Raw genomic sequence first — 18,214 nt, 5'->3', positions numbered from 1 at the left:
GATTATACTCTATGGATACCTGTGATTTCTGTAAGTACTAGAAAGATTCAGAAAAATACAGCCATCTATACTCGTTTACCCACTAATTTTATGAAATGCTTCCATTAGCTCCTAGTAACTGCATGACATTATGAACGTTACAGATACCAGCGTAATCCCTACCTCTCTCATCCCTTCCCTTGGTTAAGTGCCCCCAGCCCCACAAACTTGAACCTGCCGTTAAATGTCAGAGTTTACACCACAGTCAGCAACATGCTTTTCTGGGAGTATCAGAGTTCTGAGATCTATCTACAGAGATGTATGTCGTTCTAGTGTTCATTTAACACTCCTTGCATACATCACGGTACACACCATGGCATATCTGCTCATCCATCTGTTTACTATGGATGTTTAGTTTACGTCCATTTTTCTGTCAGTAAAGACATTAGAAAAGAACATTTTTATATGTCTCCTTGAACAAGCAGGCACTTTTCTGTAGAGCATATACCCCAGAAAGGGAACGGCTAGATCACAAGAGATGCGCATCTCCAACCTGACTGGAGACCGCTGACTGCTCGCTTTCTGAAGCGGCTATCCGGAGACCTAACCCACAGTGGGGTACACAAATAACTGTGTCCCCACAGCCTTGCCACTTCCTGCTATTAAGGGCTTTTAAACTTTTGCCAGTTTGATAGGACATCATAGTGGCATTGCATTTAATCTGCAATTCCCTTCCTTACTAGAGAGGTTACCTTGTTGTATGTTAATATTAGCCGTTTGTTGTGAATTCATGTTCTTTGCCAGATGTTCTCATAGGAACTGATACTTTTAATTTATGTCTGTGGCTTTCTTTTCATTTTGTTTATGGTGGCTTTTTGTTGAAATGCACTTTTAAAGAAATTCTTCTGTGTTCCTCTGGTAACAATGTTCTCATTTCCTTCTAAGTGTTCCTTTTCACACTGAAAGAGTAATTTTTTAATCTATCTAAAATCACACTGAAGTAATTTTTTAACCTACCTAAGATTGTCTTTTGTATGTGGTATGAGGCCAGTCTTTCCCCACATGGAAAACAAATCAAGCCCATTCTAGTAACTGGACAGTTCTCTTTTCCTAACTACTCTGTAATGCCCCTTCCACATGAAAGCATTTCTTCCATGTGCACAGGGTATGTGTCTAGACAGACCGGACACGGTCACACTGACCCCCCTGACTGACCTGGCACCACCACTGTCCTTGGCAAGCCCACTTGAGACAGAGCAGGGTCTACACTTATCCCTATCAAGCAAGCTACCTGAACGAATCATTTGTTCTAGGAGTTTGCTGATTGTTTTCGGATTCTTACACATTGTTCTTTTGCTGAACAGAAACAATGACAGGATATCCTTGTTCCAGACTTTATAAAGTCTGTCTCATTATGAAAGGTGATGTAAAGCAGTTTCTGGTATCTTCATTAGGCCAGAACTTCATTAGGAAGTTCCCATCTATCTTGGTTGCTAAGAGGATTTTTCCTTAAATCATAAGTACTGAATTTATTACATTATTTTTCTACAAATACTTCGATGATCACATGGTTTCCCGTTGACCTGCTCACGCAGGAGACCACAACTCAGACTTTCTTATTAATGTTCAACCATTCTGATGTTCCTGATCCTTCTCTGTTTCTTTAGGTCTTCATTTTCTGTATTTCCTTCTTCTCTGTTTAAAGTTTAACGCACAAACAGGAAGGCATACAAATCACACATATAGAGCTCATTATATTCAGGTAAAGAAAAGAGCCTATTAAAGGCTCTTATAAGCATTCCAGAATCCTTCCTCTATTGGACCCTCATTATTGCTTATTCCCTCCTTCCCAAAGGTAAACACTGTCCTTACTTCTACAACCCTAGATTTGTTCTGCCTGTTTTTAAAGTTTATACAACTAGAATCATAGGATATATTCTTTTGTGTCTGCCTGTCTTCTTTCAACATTACCTTTATGAGATTCCCTCATGTCCATTTTTGATGACAGACCCTTTATCCACTCCACTGTTGATACACACTTGGCTTGTTGCTAGTTCTGGGCTACCACAAATACTGCTTTTATGAACGTTCTTGTAGACGTCTTTTAGTGCCTATGCTCATACATTCTGCTGGGTATACAGGCATACCTTGAAGACACTGCAGGTTCAGTTCAAGACCACCACAATAAAGAGAGTATCACAATAAAGCAAGTCAAGTAAGTTTTTCGGTTTCCCAGTGCATACAAAAGTTACATTTAGTGGCACCTGGGTAGCTTTGTCAGTTAAGTGTAAGACTTCAACTCAGGTCATGATCTCACAGTTCATGGATTCTAGTGCCGCGTTGGGCTCTGAGCTGACATTATGGAGCCTGCTTGGGTTTCTCTCTCTCCCTCTCTCTCTGCCCCTCCCCGACTCGCGCTCTCTCTCTCTCAAAATAAACTTTAAAAAAAAGTTGTATTTACACTAACTATAGCCTATTACATGTGCAATAGCATTATATCAAAAAAAAAAAAAAACAAAAAAAAACCCATGTTATGTACCTTAAAAAATACCTTATTGCTAAAAATGTTAACCACCATCCGAGCTTTCAGCAAGTCATAATCAGTTACCACAGATCACCGTAACAGATATAATGAAAAAATCTGGTGACAGAGAGACATGAAATGACTAACTGCTATTGAAAAAATGGTGCTGGGAGACTTGCCTGATGCAGAGTTACTACAGGCCTATGATTTGTAAAACGCACACTATCTGCGAAGCCCAGTAAAACGTGCAATATGCCTGTGTACCACTTGAGATGGAATTATTGAGTCGCAGGGTTGATACATGTACAGCCTCACCAGATCATGCCAAATGGTTCAGGTATGCTCTGATTTTTTCCTATTATCTTTTTTTTTTTTTTTTTAATGTTCTATTTATTTTTGAGGCAGAGAGAGAGCATGAGCAGGGGAGGGGCAGAGAGAGACACACACACAGAATCCGAAGCAGGCTCCAGGCTCTGAGCTGTCAGCACAGAGCCCGATGTGGGGCTAGAACCGTGAGATCACGACCTGAGCCGAAGTTGGACGCTTAACCAACTGAATCACCCAGGCACCCCTGACTTTTTTCTATTATCTTTAAAGGCATGCCTCATGTTTTCATATTTGCCAATCTATTTTTACTAGTTTAAAAGATAGTTCCTTTAGAAAAAGCAAAATCATCTTGTCATAAACACATTTAAAAGAACACATCACCTTTCTGATAAAATTGTTAGAAGCCAGGAGGTGAGACATGAAGGACACGGACAAAAATTTAAAATGCCGCAGCTGCTTGCTCGTGTGAGTGTCTATATTAAAAATCTGTAGCACCTCTTCTTGTGATTCACTTTTAGTTGATGCTGCTTTGGAAACAGCTTCTGAAAAAGAGCAACAAGGACAAGTGACGTCACTCATCTTCAAGCAGAATCTTTACAGACACAGACATAATGAGCAGAGTAAAAGGGATACGATTTTGCGAGGAATTTGTGAATCTGTCACACCCCGCTTTTCCTCTCCTGAATTAGTGAAAGACGCGTATTTACCAACAAAGTATCCAAGGGCCCAGAGAAGAGAGTAAGACAAAAACAAACAAAAAACAGGACAACTGAGACAAGCAAATGAAAGACAAAGACATTTAAAAAGGAACCTTTAAATGTTGCCTCCATCCCCAATTCTGAAGCCTCAGAAGTATTTACATGTTGGCTCACAACAATCTGAAGGAGGGTCATCTCTAGCCTTCAACATTTAATTCTCAAAGTTTAAAGATGTATGTTCTAAAACTCTGTAGAATCCTATATCCGAATTTATCTAATATAAAAGGGTTTGAGGGTGCAGTGATTGGGGAGTCCACAGTGGGCCACTTAAAAACCACTCACTGTCCTAGAGAGTGACTCAAACTGAAGGTTTCTCCCGTAAGCAGTCACCACACACGGCTCTCCAGGCTCCTGGTCTGTCCCGGCCAAACCTAAGCAGACTGTGGGACCACAAGCCTGGCCAAACGGCTGGCCACACAGAAAACAGTCTCCATGGGGTCCTTAGTATCTTCTTTCCAATGCTCCTTGCTGCTCTGTTTCAAAGGGCAGAGAACTAAGACATCAAACCCTAAGACTAAGAACTAACACATCAAACCCTTTCTTAAACCAGTCTAATTGGTGCTGCAATTAGTGGAATTTTTTTCAAGACTCACATATATGGTAAAAATTTAATATTTAGTTACCAAAGTTGTGGCACCTGTTTTTGTTTTTTTTTTTTCCTGTCAACGTCTTCACCAATATTCTAATGAGAAGTTAAGACACAGCTAATACGTTGCTGCTAACCTGCTGTCATTTTACTACAATTCATCCTGGATATACCTGTAATACTCCAGAGCCAACACACCCACACAAAAGGACAGAGGTATAAAAGCCAATGTGCTGATTCGAAGGGGCACATGTACCCCAATGTTCATAGCAGCACTATCAACAGTAGCCAAAGTATGGAAGAGCCCAAATGTCCAACTGACAAACGGATAAGGAAGATGTAGATATACACATAATGGAATGCTACTGGGTGATCAAAAAGAATGAAACCTTGCCATTTACAACAACATGGATGGAACTAGAGTGTATCAGGCTAAGAGAAGGAAGTCAAGCAGAGAAAAGACATATGTCATATGATTTCACTCACATGTGGAATTTAAGAAACAAAACAGGTGAACAAAAGAGATGAGAAGGGAAAATGAGATAAAAAGAGAGAGGGAGACCAACCATGAAAGACTCTTAAAGAGAGAACAAACTGAGGGTTGCTGGAGGGGAGGTGGGTAGGGGGGATGTGTTAAATCGGTGATGGGCACTAAGGAGGGCACTTGTTGGGATAAGCACTGGGTGTTATATATGTGATGAATCACTGGGTTCTACTCCTGAAACCAATACTACACTGTATGTTAACTAACTTGAATTTAAATAAATAAACTTAAACAAAAAAGTCAATGCCAATGTGTGAGGAGAGGCAAGGAGAAATCCTACTTACCGTTTTCTGTAAGGATTTGAGAAAGCACACCATCACATAAAAATTATTAAGTTACTTATAAAATCCCTTCTAAGATGTACCATGTGCTCTGAGGATGACCCGTCTGGTCTTCTGCACCTCTGCAGCTTTCAGATTCAACAATGAACACCTGATTATGACTGACCTTCTTTTTCCTCGGGCAGCTTCATTAAGTACTGAAGAATATTCATCAAGCTTTGTATCTGATGTTGGACACTAAATTCACAACAGACTGAAATCCAAAATTCAGTGTCTGCCTCTAAAATAGCATCCTGTATAGAGAAAAGAAATTATTGAATTTATCCCTATTCGATATCGAATTTATGTAACTATCCCTATCAAATTTATGTAACTAAGTACAAATGAGGGAAGTATTTGAAAAATATTTCTTGGCATGCAAAGGCATTATATACTGTTCCTTATAGTCACATGTATCACCAGATGAATGAATTACTGAGCTTCTTACCTAAAAATGCCAATTTATGAGAATGTTGGCACTATTCCAGGATAATCTGCATTATGATTTTTAGCAGAACTGAACATACCCTTTTACTCAGAATATGTCTACCTCTATTCCCAGATCCTGTGTCTAGAAAGTCATTTAAAAGCAGTCCTCGGCCTGTAAGTTCTGCCCTCATCCATCCAAACAGGGCTCTTCAAAACCACCACCATGTTGTAACCATTTTGATGACGTAGACATTCCTCCCTTTCCCCCAAGAAACGCCTTAAAAACCACTTTCAAGAGACACAGTTTAATCACTTTTCAGCTGTGCTGTTAGGCTGAAAACAGAACCACCCAGCATCGTACTAGACCAGTTCTTAGGTCGAATCACCTACAGCAGATATCAGTTTCTATGGAGGATATTCAGAGTGCCACAGGCTCGGAAAGCAGCTGTAAAGAACATCAAAAACCTCTTTACAAACGGTTGCGAGCAAGGACTGTTAAATCGACATGAGCACCAGCAGCCCCATGCTTCATAAACACGAACATTTTCCTTCTAATCACCCCACTCTATACTCTGACCTTTTCTCCACAGGCAGCCAGCAGCACTGTTTTCGTGACATACTGTTCAAAAAGCAGGACGAGGAGGACCCAGAGGAATCTTTCTGCACCCAGTGTGTCGACAAGCTGAACGAGGATGGGCAGGCGCCTGTGCTCTGGGACGTGGGGCAGCGCATCCACAAATACGTTCACGATTTTCACCACGACCTCTTCCACGTTTCTTGTGACTTCCACCGAGTCTCCACCATCAGACTGCAGAACAGCAAGCAGGGACAGTGAGTAGGAGCAAACAACCCTCCACAAAAGAAGCTTTTAAGTGGACACGGAATGTCCACGGCCTTCAGATGCTCCAAAAAAAGTTATCAAAAGAATCTGAATAATCAAAGACCTATCAATAAATATTCAAAGAGTACAGACGGTGTCCCAGGCACTGTTGGCTCCCAGGAGAATACAAGGCGTAGGATGTGAGCCCAGCCCCGAAGACATCATCTGTATGAAACAAGACTCACACGTGGAAAGAGAACACTAGCAGGCAATGAATGGCAGATGCCAAGTATGGGGCACTTACAACAGGTCTGCTCTCAGGCCAACCAGGAGGCTGCACAAATCAAGCAGGACTTGTGCTCTGCCCCAAGAAGAACGGGTACAGTCTACATAAGCAGAGTACAGAAAGGCCAACAACTCCCTGCTGCTTTCAGAATAAAGTTCAAACCATTTAACTCTGGTACTGATCCTTCAAATGTGGCTGTTGAATTAAAGAATGAATAACAACCTCTTGCACGAATGAACGAATGAACCAAAGCCCCCCACTTCTCCCTGTCTCAACACTGCACTCCACGAACTGACTGACGTCACTTTCTTCACACACCCGGTGCATGCTCCCAGACCTCGCCTTTTTACCAAGCAAATCCTGCCCTTCATTTATGCCAGTTCAAATTCTATTTCTTCTGAAACTGTGGTCTTCGGGGCCGACATGTGCCATCCTCTATTCTGAACCCTTCACCACTCATCTATTCTACCGGCATACATGCTACTGTGCATACAGCTATTTTTTTTTTAGATCTGTGTCCCCTACTTGTTGGGACCTGTTGGACAGACAATATCAACCAAATACCAAGATTAAAAGGAGACGGTGCTGTCATCCCTGGAACGGTCAATAATGTGAGAAAGGCATTAACAACAAGTAGGGGTAAACAGCAAACTCAAGCAGATGACCAAGCTCTTTCACCTTCAAGGCTGCTTTTCAAATTGGCAGAGAGACCCAATCATCTCTTTGAGTACCTGGCTCTTAGAGAACATTTGGAAAATGTCTGTTGAAATTGCGTATTCACAAATTTGCCACTGGAGCTCTAAAATGTCCTATCTTCACTGACATGAGTAAGGGTATTATCCAACTGCAATGTCCTGAAATATACAGCAAATGTAAATTCACTCTGTCAGATTAATGCTAAGACATGTGTACAGTTATGCCCTCCCAGCAAAGCAGAAGCAGCGATGCATGTTCATGTTTTTGGAAAGGACATTGTTACTAAGACTCATTCTTAGCTCCATCATTCTAAAATTTCAGAAGCACAAACACTTGAGCATTTCAGAAAGGCTTGTAATGTCACTTAAGTTTCACACTATATACAATTATAAAATTAAAAGAAATACCAACAATGGTATTAAAACAGCTTACCTGAATAAGTGCTGGGATAACCATTTTCACTGTCTTGCTAATAACTTGAAAACTGTAAGTATCATCTAGACGCATGACACTGGCTCCCATAAATGTGAAAATAGACATGATATTGTGTAGAACTTTATCCTGAAAGGAAATACACCTTTCAGCATTTTCTATTTTAAGCATATCAAATATCAATGATTCATTATAACTCAGTAATAAAAGAAGAAATACCCCACTGAAAAACAGGCAAAGGATTTCCAAAGACATTTCTCCAAAGATTAAACAAATGGTCACTGAGCACATGAAAAGATGCTCAACATTATCAGTTGTTCAGGGAAATGCAAACTCCAAATCATAAGATACTTCACACAGACTAGGATGACAAAAAAAAAAAAGTAAGGGATGCTTGGGTGGCTCAGTCAGCTAAGCATCTGACTTCAGCTCAGGTCATGATCTCAGTTTGTGGGTTTGAGCCCCCTGTCAGGCTCTGTACTGACAGCTCAGAGCCTGCAGACTGCTTCGGAATCTGTGTCTCACTCCCTCTCTACCCCTCCCCTGCTCACACACACTTTCTCTCTCAAAAATAAACTTAAAAAAAAAAAAAAAAAAAAGACAGTACCAACTAGCAGTGAAGATATGGAGAAATTAGGATTCTCATATTCTGCTGGTGGTTACAAAATGGTATTATAGATGCTATGGAAACAGTCTGGCAGTTTCTTAGAATATTGAAGTTAACTTATGACCCAGCAATTCCACTACTAGGTATACACCAGAAAGTAGAAACGACTTAAATATCCATCAACTGATAAACAAATAAGCAAAACATGGTATCTGCATACAGTGGAGTATTACTCAGCCATAAAAAGGAATACTGATTCAAGCTTCAACATGGGTGAACCTGGAAAGTATGATGCTTAAGTGTTTTCACTTTAATGTTTCAGACATTAAAAAGGGCACATATTACAGGGTTCTTTTTATAGGTAATGTCCAGAAGAGGCAAACCTATAGAGAGAAAGTAGATTAATGGTTGCCAGGGCAGAAACTGTACTGACAGATGGAATGAGAAGTGACAGTTAATGAGCATGGCGTTTCTTTTGGCATGATGAAAATGTTCTGGAAGGAGATAATAGTGATGGGTATACAACTTTGTGAACATACTGAAACCAGTGAATAGTACAACTATTTAAATGGTTGAATTTAATGGTGTATGAACTATATTTCAATAAAAACAAAGAAAAAATATCAATGATTCTTAATTGTTGCTGGATTATCAACTCCTCTGAGGGCTACTGACTCTCTTCAAAGAAAAAGAAATCCTAGACTCAAAATCTAGCACATGATGTTAGTATAGAAAGACCGCTAAAGCTCACGGAGAACCCCAGTTAAGAACCCGTGACCTAAATCCCCGACAGGAAAAAACTTCAATCTCTTCAAAAGATGTATTTCTGTAACGGACATGATTTCTCTAACTAAGGCAGTTTATAATCCAATTATTACTTTTCTCAAGTCACTGGTTGAAAGCTGTCTGAGGATAACAGGACAGTTAAATTTTTTCAAATAACACTAACACAGTTACACTGTGCTGGGCTCTGTGCGAACCATAAACTACCCAGTCACATCCTCACGATAATCCTACGAGAAGGTTACTATTACTGCCACTTTACAAAAGGAGGACCCGAAGCTTAGCAAGATCAAACAGCTCACACTGTCTCAGGCTATTAAGAGACAGGGCTGAGAGTCCCGCCAATGAGACCCAAAGTCCACTGATTTCAAACCAGTGAGCACTTAGGTTATTTCCACTGAAGAAAGAAAATACCTAAAATATCTGCTGAAGTCTCAAACTTAATACTTACAGGAAATATTCCAGCCACAGTACCCAAAAGTAAAAGGGCATGGTGATGGGTCTGAGGCATCTCTGAAACACGGATGCACTGGACAATCAATTCCACATTGAACTTCTCCTCATCTAGAACATCTACAGTGACGAAAAAGAAAAAACTCTCTAAGTGGTAGGTACGTTCACACGCAGAGCAGTGAGTTCTTCCACCCTTTCCTTCCAACAAAGTACATACCCTTTGGTATTTTGCCACCTTCTGGAGAGAGCTTCTGGCAGATGTTAAGCAAACAACTAAGTATTAATTGTTTGGTGTATTCCATATTTCCCTGCTCTGGTGGCAAAGGTTCTAAACTCCTTCAGGACCCCCCAGAAAAAAAACATAATGGGAAATCAAAGAGTTACATAATTTCAGTGATACATTAAAGACCATTGTCCACAACACATACTTCATTAGGAATAACTAAAATATTAACATCAAACATAGACTATAAACAAGATGTAAGATTCTAATGCTAATTTTTTTCTCATGCAGGTAGGTGCTTAATGTCAAACCCTCTCTGTTGTACTTTCCATGAACTTACCTGAAACCTTAGAGGACAACCTTGCAAATTACTCTGCTTTTCAGACAGTAAAAGAGAATATCCACACTACAGTGGCATATACCAGAGCTATCAATCTAGTAATTTACACCTAAAAACATAGCAAGTTTCACCCTGTGTCTTTCAATACAAGTAAAGATGCCCAAGAGATGTGGTGTTGAAAGTTAAAAAGTAGGCTATACGAGGAGTGGTCACTTACTACACAATTTGGGGAACTGGCAAAGGGTACCTAAAACCTTTCTTTTCATCTTTCAACTACAGTACTTGCTTTATTTTACAGACTAGTTAAACAAGAAAAGACTGTTGAAAACAGACTGTTAGAGAAGACATGCAGGAATTAGAATCCTATTCTCTCACAGATCAAAGGCAAAGGCAAGTGTCATTACCTTGCTAGCAGGTTAAAAAGAGTCGGTATCAGTATCTGAGGACTTTTGAGTTTCTTTTTGTGCTGCAGTAATTCTAGGATGAGGGTTACTCTTTGCCAGTAAGAACCTCCAACTTCCTGAACGGATTCTAGATCTTGTGATTTTCTGTGAAACAGGTATGAAAATATTAGAAAAGCAAACATTATGAATGCTAAGTAAAAATTATCATACCCACATACGCCAAACTGACAGGTATCAAAAAAATCGTAATGGTTTCATAACATTTAAGGCCTGGGGAACAAAGGGCACTTTCTCACTGAACACATAGCTCTTACTTCTGCTGCATTTTTTGCCTTCTTGTTTGCTGAATTGTGCCCAAGGACTTCGTTTTATCTGGTGGCTCCAGTTCTATTCTGACTTGTTCAGCATTAACAGAAATCTGAAATATGAAGGAAGAATGGTCGATGATACACTTGCACGGGATAACATCACAGAAATAAACACTGACTTACTCTGGATTTCAGCTCAGGTCATGATCTTACGGTTCATGAGAATGCACCCTGCATTAGGCTTTGAGCTGACAGTATGGAGCCTGCTTCGGATTCTCTCCCCTCCTCTCGCTGCCCTCCCCCACTCACACTCTTTCTCTCAAAATAAACATAAAAAAAAAAAAAAGATACAGTGAAAACATCCATGTCACTTTTACATTTTCCTATGACCCTAGAGCTCAAATCAATCCCCAAAGGCAAACACCTTATGTACTTCCCACATACCAACACCTGCATAAATATTAAAACACACACACACAAACAGGACTGTATTATACACACTACTCTGTACCTTAATTTGTTTCATTTAATGCATCTTAGAAATCTAAGAAAATATGTCAAAATTCTGAGAACTGCTAAAACTGGATAGAACTTGCCCATATTATTACCTATTTTTGTGAACTTGTTTTCTAAGTTATTTTTTTAACAGCAAAACAAACACAGAATAACCAGGTGGTTATTCTGATGTACAGCTATGTTTTAATATACACATAAATCAACAAGCAGATTCTCAGTCTCATTATATGTATGTCATTACACAACTATTAAGTATAGCCTATACCCAGTTGAACATCCTTGAATAAACCAGGTAGATCCCATTTAATATGAGTAAGATCCAACCTAACATACATACCCTACCTGCTTAACACTATAAGTATTTCACACAATAAAAATCATGATGAAAACTTATATTTTGATTTTGCACTTTTCTATGAGCTTCTTGTCCAGGATTCTTGTTGACGCTAACATCTGACTTTCTAAATGCACTGGAAATCAGAGGACAGTTAAACATGGTGTCCCTTGGAGAGAACAAACGTTAATAAACAAGTTACAGAAAGTTTGCAACTTACCCCTTTAAAAACACTGTTAACGGTCTGAGCACAATGTGAATTTTTACAGTTCACCAATAAATCAAACAACATGTGCAAAAGCTTCTGCTGAACTTTTTCATCTGCTATAGCTGCAAAAAATGGCTTTGTAATCTAGAGGGAATAGAAAAAAGGCAAGTGAGCTCAACGAACAAACATGAATTCCAAAAATGACCTTAAAGCCACTCTCTCTTACAACGTAAAATCATTACTCATTTTGTCAGTTAAAATGCAGTTCTTTTCGACACACATGTACATCACTCAATTTTGCAAAAACAGATCAAATATATTATATTCCTTTTAAAACATTTCCACTTAAGCTTCTCCAAGTAAAACAGTACAAAATTTAAAAGCTTGAACATATTTTAGTTTCTGAAAAAAATCACTGACCTTTTCAAGGGCTGTAATCTGAACGGTTGGCATTCCTGCGCCAAGTTCCCTTGTTGTATGCACGGCTTTTATAAATATATCTAGGCTCTTTGGGTCCTTATGTAAAAGGGATGCTGAATATTCATTATATTTTCCCAGAGTGAGTTGCAAAATAATGGCCTCATCTTTCAGGACAGCTGTCGGGTCCTTTTGGATCTTTTCTAACAGTTGTTCAGCCATAGGCAACAGCTGAGAAAGCACCATCTAAAGTTTGGGCAATTCAATAGTAAACAGTTACTGATATATAATTTTGCTTGCTTTACAAAGACATCCAAAGAGATGATGTTCCAAGACTGGGAGCACAGCCTGGAGAAAAAAGCCCCAATAAAGATGATCTCTTAGACATGAGAAATGGCATTTAATCCAATTAAGCACTGAAGTCTCCCCTGAAGTTCATTCTGTTATGGCCAAAAGCTCTAGGGGCGCCTGGGTGGCTCACTCGGTTAAGCATCCAGCTCCTCAAGCCATGATCACAGTTCATAAGTTTGAGCCCTCTCTGCCCCTCCCTCACTCATGCTCTGTCTGTCTCTCTCTCTCTTTCAAAACTAAACATTACAGGGGCGGGCACCTGGATGGCTCAGTTGGTTAAGCGTCTGACTTCTGGTCATGATCTCAGAGGTTTGTGGGTTCGAGTCCCATATTGGGCTCTCTGCTCTCAGTAAGGAGCCTGCTTTGGATCCCTTCTCTCTCTGGCCTTCCCCTGCTTTACGCGGTCTCTCTCAAAATAAGTAAATTTAAATAAATAAATAAATAAAAAATAAATAAATAAATAAATAATACATTACCAAAAAAAAGGCTCTAAACCCTTCAGAGATGAATCATTTGAGTGTCCCAAGACTTTCTGAAAACAGGAAATACAAACTAAAGTCTTAGGCCACAAAAAGAAGTTTTAGCTTTCTCTAAAACATCGCATGTTTCCCCCAGAGCTTCCAAATTGATATAATATTAATTCATGTTATATATGTGAAGCCTTTAAAAACTAAACCAAAATGCTAGCAAATTATGGCTTGTGGGCCAAATCCAGAGGACCATGTATTTTTGTAAATTTTATTTACTGAAACATAGCTATGCTCATTTGTTTACGTAAGTGACCATGGCTTTCGCAATACAATGGCAGAGCTAATAAGTACCTGCAAGAAAGACTGTGTAGCCTACAGTGCCTAAAATATTTCTATTTGGTTCTTTACAGAACAAAATTGTCAATTCCTAGTTTATTTATTTTAATATTTTAAAAATATTTATTTATTTTGAGAGAGAGACAGAGATAGAGAGCAAACAGGGGAAGGGCAGGGATACAGGGAGACAGAGAATCACAAGCAGGCGATTCAGGGCACAGCTTGATGCGGGGCTCAAACTCACGAACCGGTGAGATTATGACCTGAGCTGAAACCAGAAGCCAGGCACTTAACTGACTGAGCTACCCAGGTGCCCCATCAATTCCTAGTTTAAACTACACCAGGGATGACACAGAGCTGATAAATGCCATCTGTTTGTTCCCACCAGGAAAATCTGATCATGTGGTTTCCACACCACTTTATCCCATTTCAGTTCTCCAAGTTGTCGTCAGTCCCAGACTGGCGAAGCATCTAGGCATTTTTGGAACCCTAGGATGAAGAGCTTCTCCTGTGCTGACCAGCATGCTTCTTCACAGAAGCAGGTGCTTCACAACCTCTTTCACTGGGATCACAGGCTTCCTTAACAACATCATGAACACTATGGACCTTCCCCCTAGAAAAATGGTCAACCACATACATTTAAAAAATGAACAAACGATTTTGGAATGTTCACAGGCTTATGTCCAAAACTATTACCTTGTGGAGGATTTTCACCTGAAGAAAAGACACAAACCAACAATTTTTTCAGCAGTGCCTCTTCAGTGTTTCCCCCTGTATGTTTTTTTAAATTCACTTAAAACCAAGTAACTGGTTAGGTAGGGATAACACACAATTTTGAAAAAGAAAAAACCCCCACAATATTTGCTTTTTGCATCCTGTGTCTTTTTCTACACTATAATGCTTCCCCCTCCCAAACGAGTAAGAGAATTTTCACTTCTGAGTGTGCTGCACGCATCTGCTTAACCCTTGGCCACATCTTCCTAGATACGATGAGCAGCTCTAATAGTGCTTAGTAAGAACACACAAAACTACAAGCCGCCTGAACTGCACATACCTCACTGCTGACTTCCTGAAGTACTTTCATCAAATCCTTTGCAATATAAGCTGGGGAACTATATACACAATTAAGTAGGTTTTTCAAAGTTTCTGATAATTTCTGATGAGATTTTAGTTTCTTTTCTCTCCGCAGTTCTTCAAATAAAGCAGCCAAATCCTAGGGCACCAAAAAGAAAATTGGATGAAAAAGAGCTAAGGAACTACAAAGGCTAAATGTGTTAATTATGGAAGATTCTTTCTCAAATGATGTGATGCTACTTATCATTTTTCATTTCCCCTGGAAAGGGTACCAATACCTCTCAGTTAGCTTATGATTAAAAGCCAAATACTGGCCTTTTAGCCAAAGAAAGCAGAGCAGAAATGAATGGAACACTGTACTCCTATCTTTTAAAAATGGGAGGAGAAAGATGTACGGATATTGCCATCAGTTTCTAAATTCAGTGACTTAAGTCGATCAAAATCCCTATAAAGCAAAATGTCAAAGGAGAAGGAAACTGTTCGTGTGTCCATACAGGAGTGCACACATTCAACCTTCTCTGCGGAGGAATTTACCTGAGTAACATAGGTGGCGTCTGAGGTGATCTCCTCTGTTTTAGGAACCAAATGATCTATTACCAGATGGAAATGAGACACCACTCCACTGAGGGCCTGGAGACAAAGAATGGAGGCCCTTCGTACTTCTTTTATGGGGCTTCCCAGATTAATGAGTAGAGATGTCACCACTAAAACCAAATGGAAAAAAATTTGAGCAATTTAAAAAACTGAAACAGTACAAAACTGAAATAGCACCTAAGGGTAGATGTTGAAGTTTTCCCCCCCACTGAAATTCTCTCTCAAGACCATTCACTGTTTAATTATGTTTACCGTGGATATATGCGAGCTTACCCTTTTGAAAACACACAAATGAGAGCAGAGCACAGGGGTGTACATATGCACACACCCTGCTTCAAGAACTATCACATTTCAAATTTATTTGGAACTGTCTGCCACCCAAGGGTGTGTGTGTGTGTTTATGTTTGTATATAAAATCATTCTTTTAAAACTGTATTGTTCTCCGTTGCATTTTCTGTATTAAACCATTATCTTACTGGTAAGTTCAGCTGCTTCCAGTCTTTCAGCATTAAAACTGCTACAACAAGCATCTCCATACATACATACGTCTTGGTAAGTGTGCAGAGGAAACTTCTCATTGTGCACCATACTTTGCAAATACTTTGTCCTTAATTGTATTTTATAATTTTTAAGTTGATTTCTTTTGAGAGAACGCACACACAAACAGGAGGGGCAGAGAGACAGAGAGACAGAGAATCCCAAGCACCGCAGAGCCTGATGTGGGGTCTGATCCCACAAACCATGAGATCATGACCTGAGCCAAAATCGAGAGTCAGATACCTGACTGACTGAGCCACCCACGCACCCCTGGAATTTTTTATAATGTAGAAGTTTCAGTCCCACTTTTCTTCTAATTTTGTATGATGCTTAGAGAGGCCGTCCCTGCTCTGAGCTGTTCAAGTGTCTGAATCTATATTAAATATTTAGAGAGGCCACACGCACTCCATGTTTTCTTCTAACACTAGAGCTATGTTGTTCTTTTTTAATGTGAAATCTTTAATTCATGTGAAATTTTGTCTAAGGAAATAAGGATGGAGTCAACTTTTATTTAAATGTTTTCAAACGGCTAGCCTCAGATGTCCTATTTAATAACGCACCTAAGAATCCCACAGCCTCATCACTCATACATTCCATCAGTGTCTCAAACAGCTATTTCTGCCAACTACTACTTCTAACGCCATGTCCAGTATAGTGATGGATTCAACAGGAATGCTTTTGTTTTCCCAACTCTGCTATGAAGATGCTAGCTTTTGATTTGAGTATTTTTCTCATTACTCCTATTTTGCTACCACAAAATTAGAATTACTGATTTTTATCGAATGCCTTTTAAATTCTTGGAAAATGATAATCCTTTAACACTGATATGGCCAATTAAGAGTTCTTTATTTTAAACCAATTTTATATTGTTGGAATGAACTTTATTTGGGCAGATACTTGCTTTTTAAGAATATGCTGGACTCAATTTACAAATATTTTATTTAGAAATTTTGCATTATTATTCAAAGCAACTTGGCCTGTTGTCTTGTTTCTGTCTCTAAGTGTTGTCAATTTTCAATGTTATACTCATTTTAGACAAAGAATCTGGAAGCTCTCCTTTGTTTTATGTCCTGCTCAGTCCAACAGCACTGAAAAACCTGCTTTCAAGATCTGGCAGAATGCATCTGTAAGATCAACTGGATTGAAGTCTTTTGAAACTATGACTCCGGGATAAAAAGACTCCTAAATTCCTCTCACGGTGTTATTTAAGCTTTATTCCATGCTATCTACTGGGGCAAACTGTGGTGACTTTCATTTTGCTACTAATGATCCATTCCACGTATTTCATTTCTGGAATGCTAAGAAAGAGCTCAACAAACTGTCAAACTTTTCTGAGAAGGTCATGTAAAGGCTGGCAATCTTTCCTAGTCTCTGTAAGGTTAATTTATAAAATAAAGTCAGCAACAGCTGGAAATTGCAATTCACACAAAGGGCAGCTTCAGGCCAAGTCACTATTTGCTAAAATTCCCTGTATAGTGGTACAGAGCTTCCAGAAAAATCCAAATCCAAAAACAAATCAAAGTACTAAGTACTACAGTTACCACCTTCAAGTTAAATACTAGAACTCACAGTAAGCAAAAGCTACCTTATTAAAACTATCAGCTTTTAGGAATTTTCTTCTGTTTAAAAGTCTATGTGACTCTGTTTTCCCAAGTCATTTTATTTAGATTTAAAACAGGATATTTTACATAAAGATTGAAAAAAATACTGAGCTTTGGTTTTAAACTTATGAATACATTTACTATATTGGTCAACTATTAAAAAACCAAAGGCAGTCTACATCTTACAAATGATGTTAAACGTTCATTTAACAAAACTCGCTATATGCAAGACTGAGCTGGAACGCATATCTCCACAGAAAGTAATAAATGTTGGTTAGATTCCTAAACCACTGACAAAAATTCATAAATACTGTACTGTAATATTTTCATATTGCAGTATCTTTTTCTTTTGAACACTGTCACATTTTTAATAAACAGATTAAAACAAATACCAGCACCTCCCAGAGTCCTTACAGAGCAGGTGCAGACAGAAGCTCCCTGTGCACTGGAGTGGGTGCCCGGAGGCTGGGGGCACTGAGTGACCTTCCACACAGGCCCTCCAGGACTCCAGTGCATAGGCCTTGAGCTTCCAAGGGGAACTAGGTGCACCTGTCCTGGTTTCGGTGGACTACTGGGACATTTCTAAGCAGCATAAATGCAAAAGTTCTTTAGGAAGAATGGAGGTGACAGACGACAAGGCAGAGGGGGCAGACAGGGAGTCGATCTTGCAGCAATTCTGGGGAAAAGTGAAGTCTTTTGGTCCTGCTATTTATAGACGAAGAGACATCTATCCCTCAGGAACCTCTGCCTTTGATATCAAAAGATAATAGACATTTTATACTTAATTAGAAAATCAAAGTAGTTATGACCTCTAAATAAAATATACATACCTTTAACAGAAAATAACCATTTAAATAAATCAGGCTATTTCCATGCAATGGAATAGTCTGCAGACATTTGCAAGTAAATAAATTTCTGTGTTTACTAAGTAATAATATAGAACAATACCTATAACAT

The 18,214-nt window shown here is 39.2% G+C and overlaps 1 protein-coding gene across 1 annotated transcript in view; it reads right to left on the bottom strand.

Moving 5' to 3' along the window:
* The window catches only part of HEATR1 (HEAT repeat containing 1), a 50,185-nt gene that overhangs the window by 9,255 nt on the left and 22,716 nt on the right, over positions 1 to 18,214 (bottom strand). Inside the window, exons 21-32 of the mRNA XM_040464972.1 lie at positions 15,060 to 15,229; positions 14,506 to 14,664; positions 12,298 to 12,540; positions 11,890 to 12,021; positions 10,826 to 10,929; positions 10,512 to 10,655; positions 9,762 to 9,880; positions 9,543 to 9,664; positions 7,702 to 7,830; positions 6,045 to 6,275; positions 5,166 to 5,292; positions 3,212 to 3,372 (exon numbers count right to left, since the gene is read on the bottom strand). Coding sequence (XP_040320906.1) covers positions 3,212 to 3,372; positions 5,166 to 5,292; positions 6,045 to 6,275; positions 7,702 to 7,830; positions 9,543 to 9,664; positions 9,762 to 9,880; positions 10,512 to 10,655; positions 10,826 to 10,929; positions 11,890 to 12,021; positions 12,298 to 12,540; positions 14,506 to 14,664; positions 15,060 to 15,229 — 1,841 coding nt within the window. The remainder of the gene's footprint in view (positions 1 to 3,211; positions 3,373 to 5,165; positions 5,293 to 6,044; positions 6,276 to 7,701; positions 7,831 to 9,542; positions 9,665 to 9,761; positions 9,881 to 10,511; positions 10,656 to 10,825; positions 10,930 to 11,889; positions 12,022 to 12,297; positions 12,541 to 14,505; positions 14,665 to 15,059; positions 15,230 to 18,214) is intronic.

The sequence above is a fragment of the Herpailurus yagouaroundi genome, unplaced genomic scaffold, assembly GCF_014898765.1.
Source record: "Herpailurus yagouaroundi ecotype Mexico unplaced genomic scaffold, PumYag 530, whole genome shotgun sequence".
In the NCBI taxonomy this organism is placed as follows: Eukaryota; Metazoa; Chordata; class Mammalia; order Carnivora; family Felidae; genus Herpailurus; species Herpailurus yagouaroundi.
Note: the sequence above shows the minus strand (reverse complement) of the source record. Positions and strands in the feature narration are given on the sequence as shown.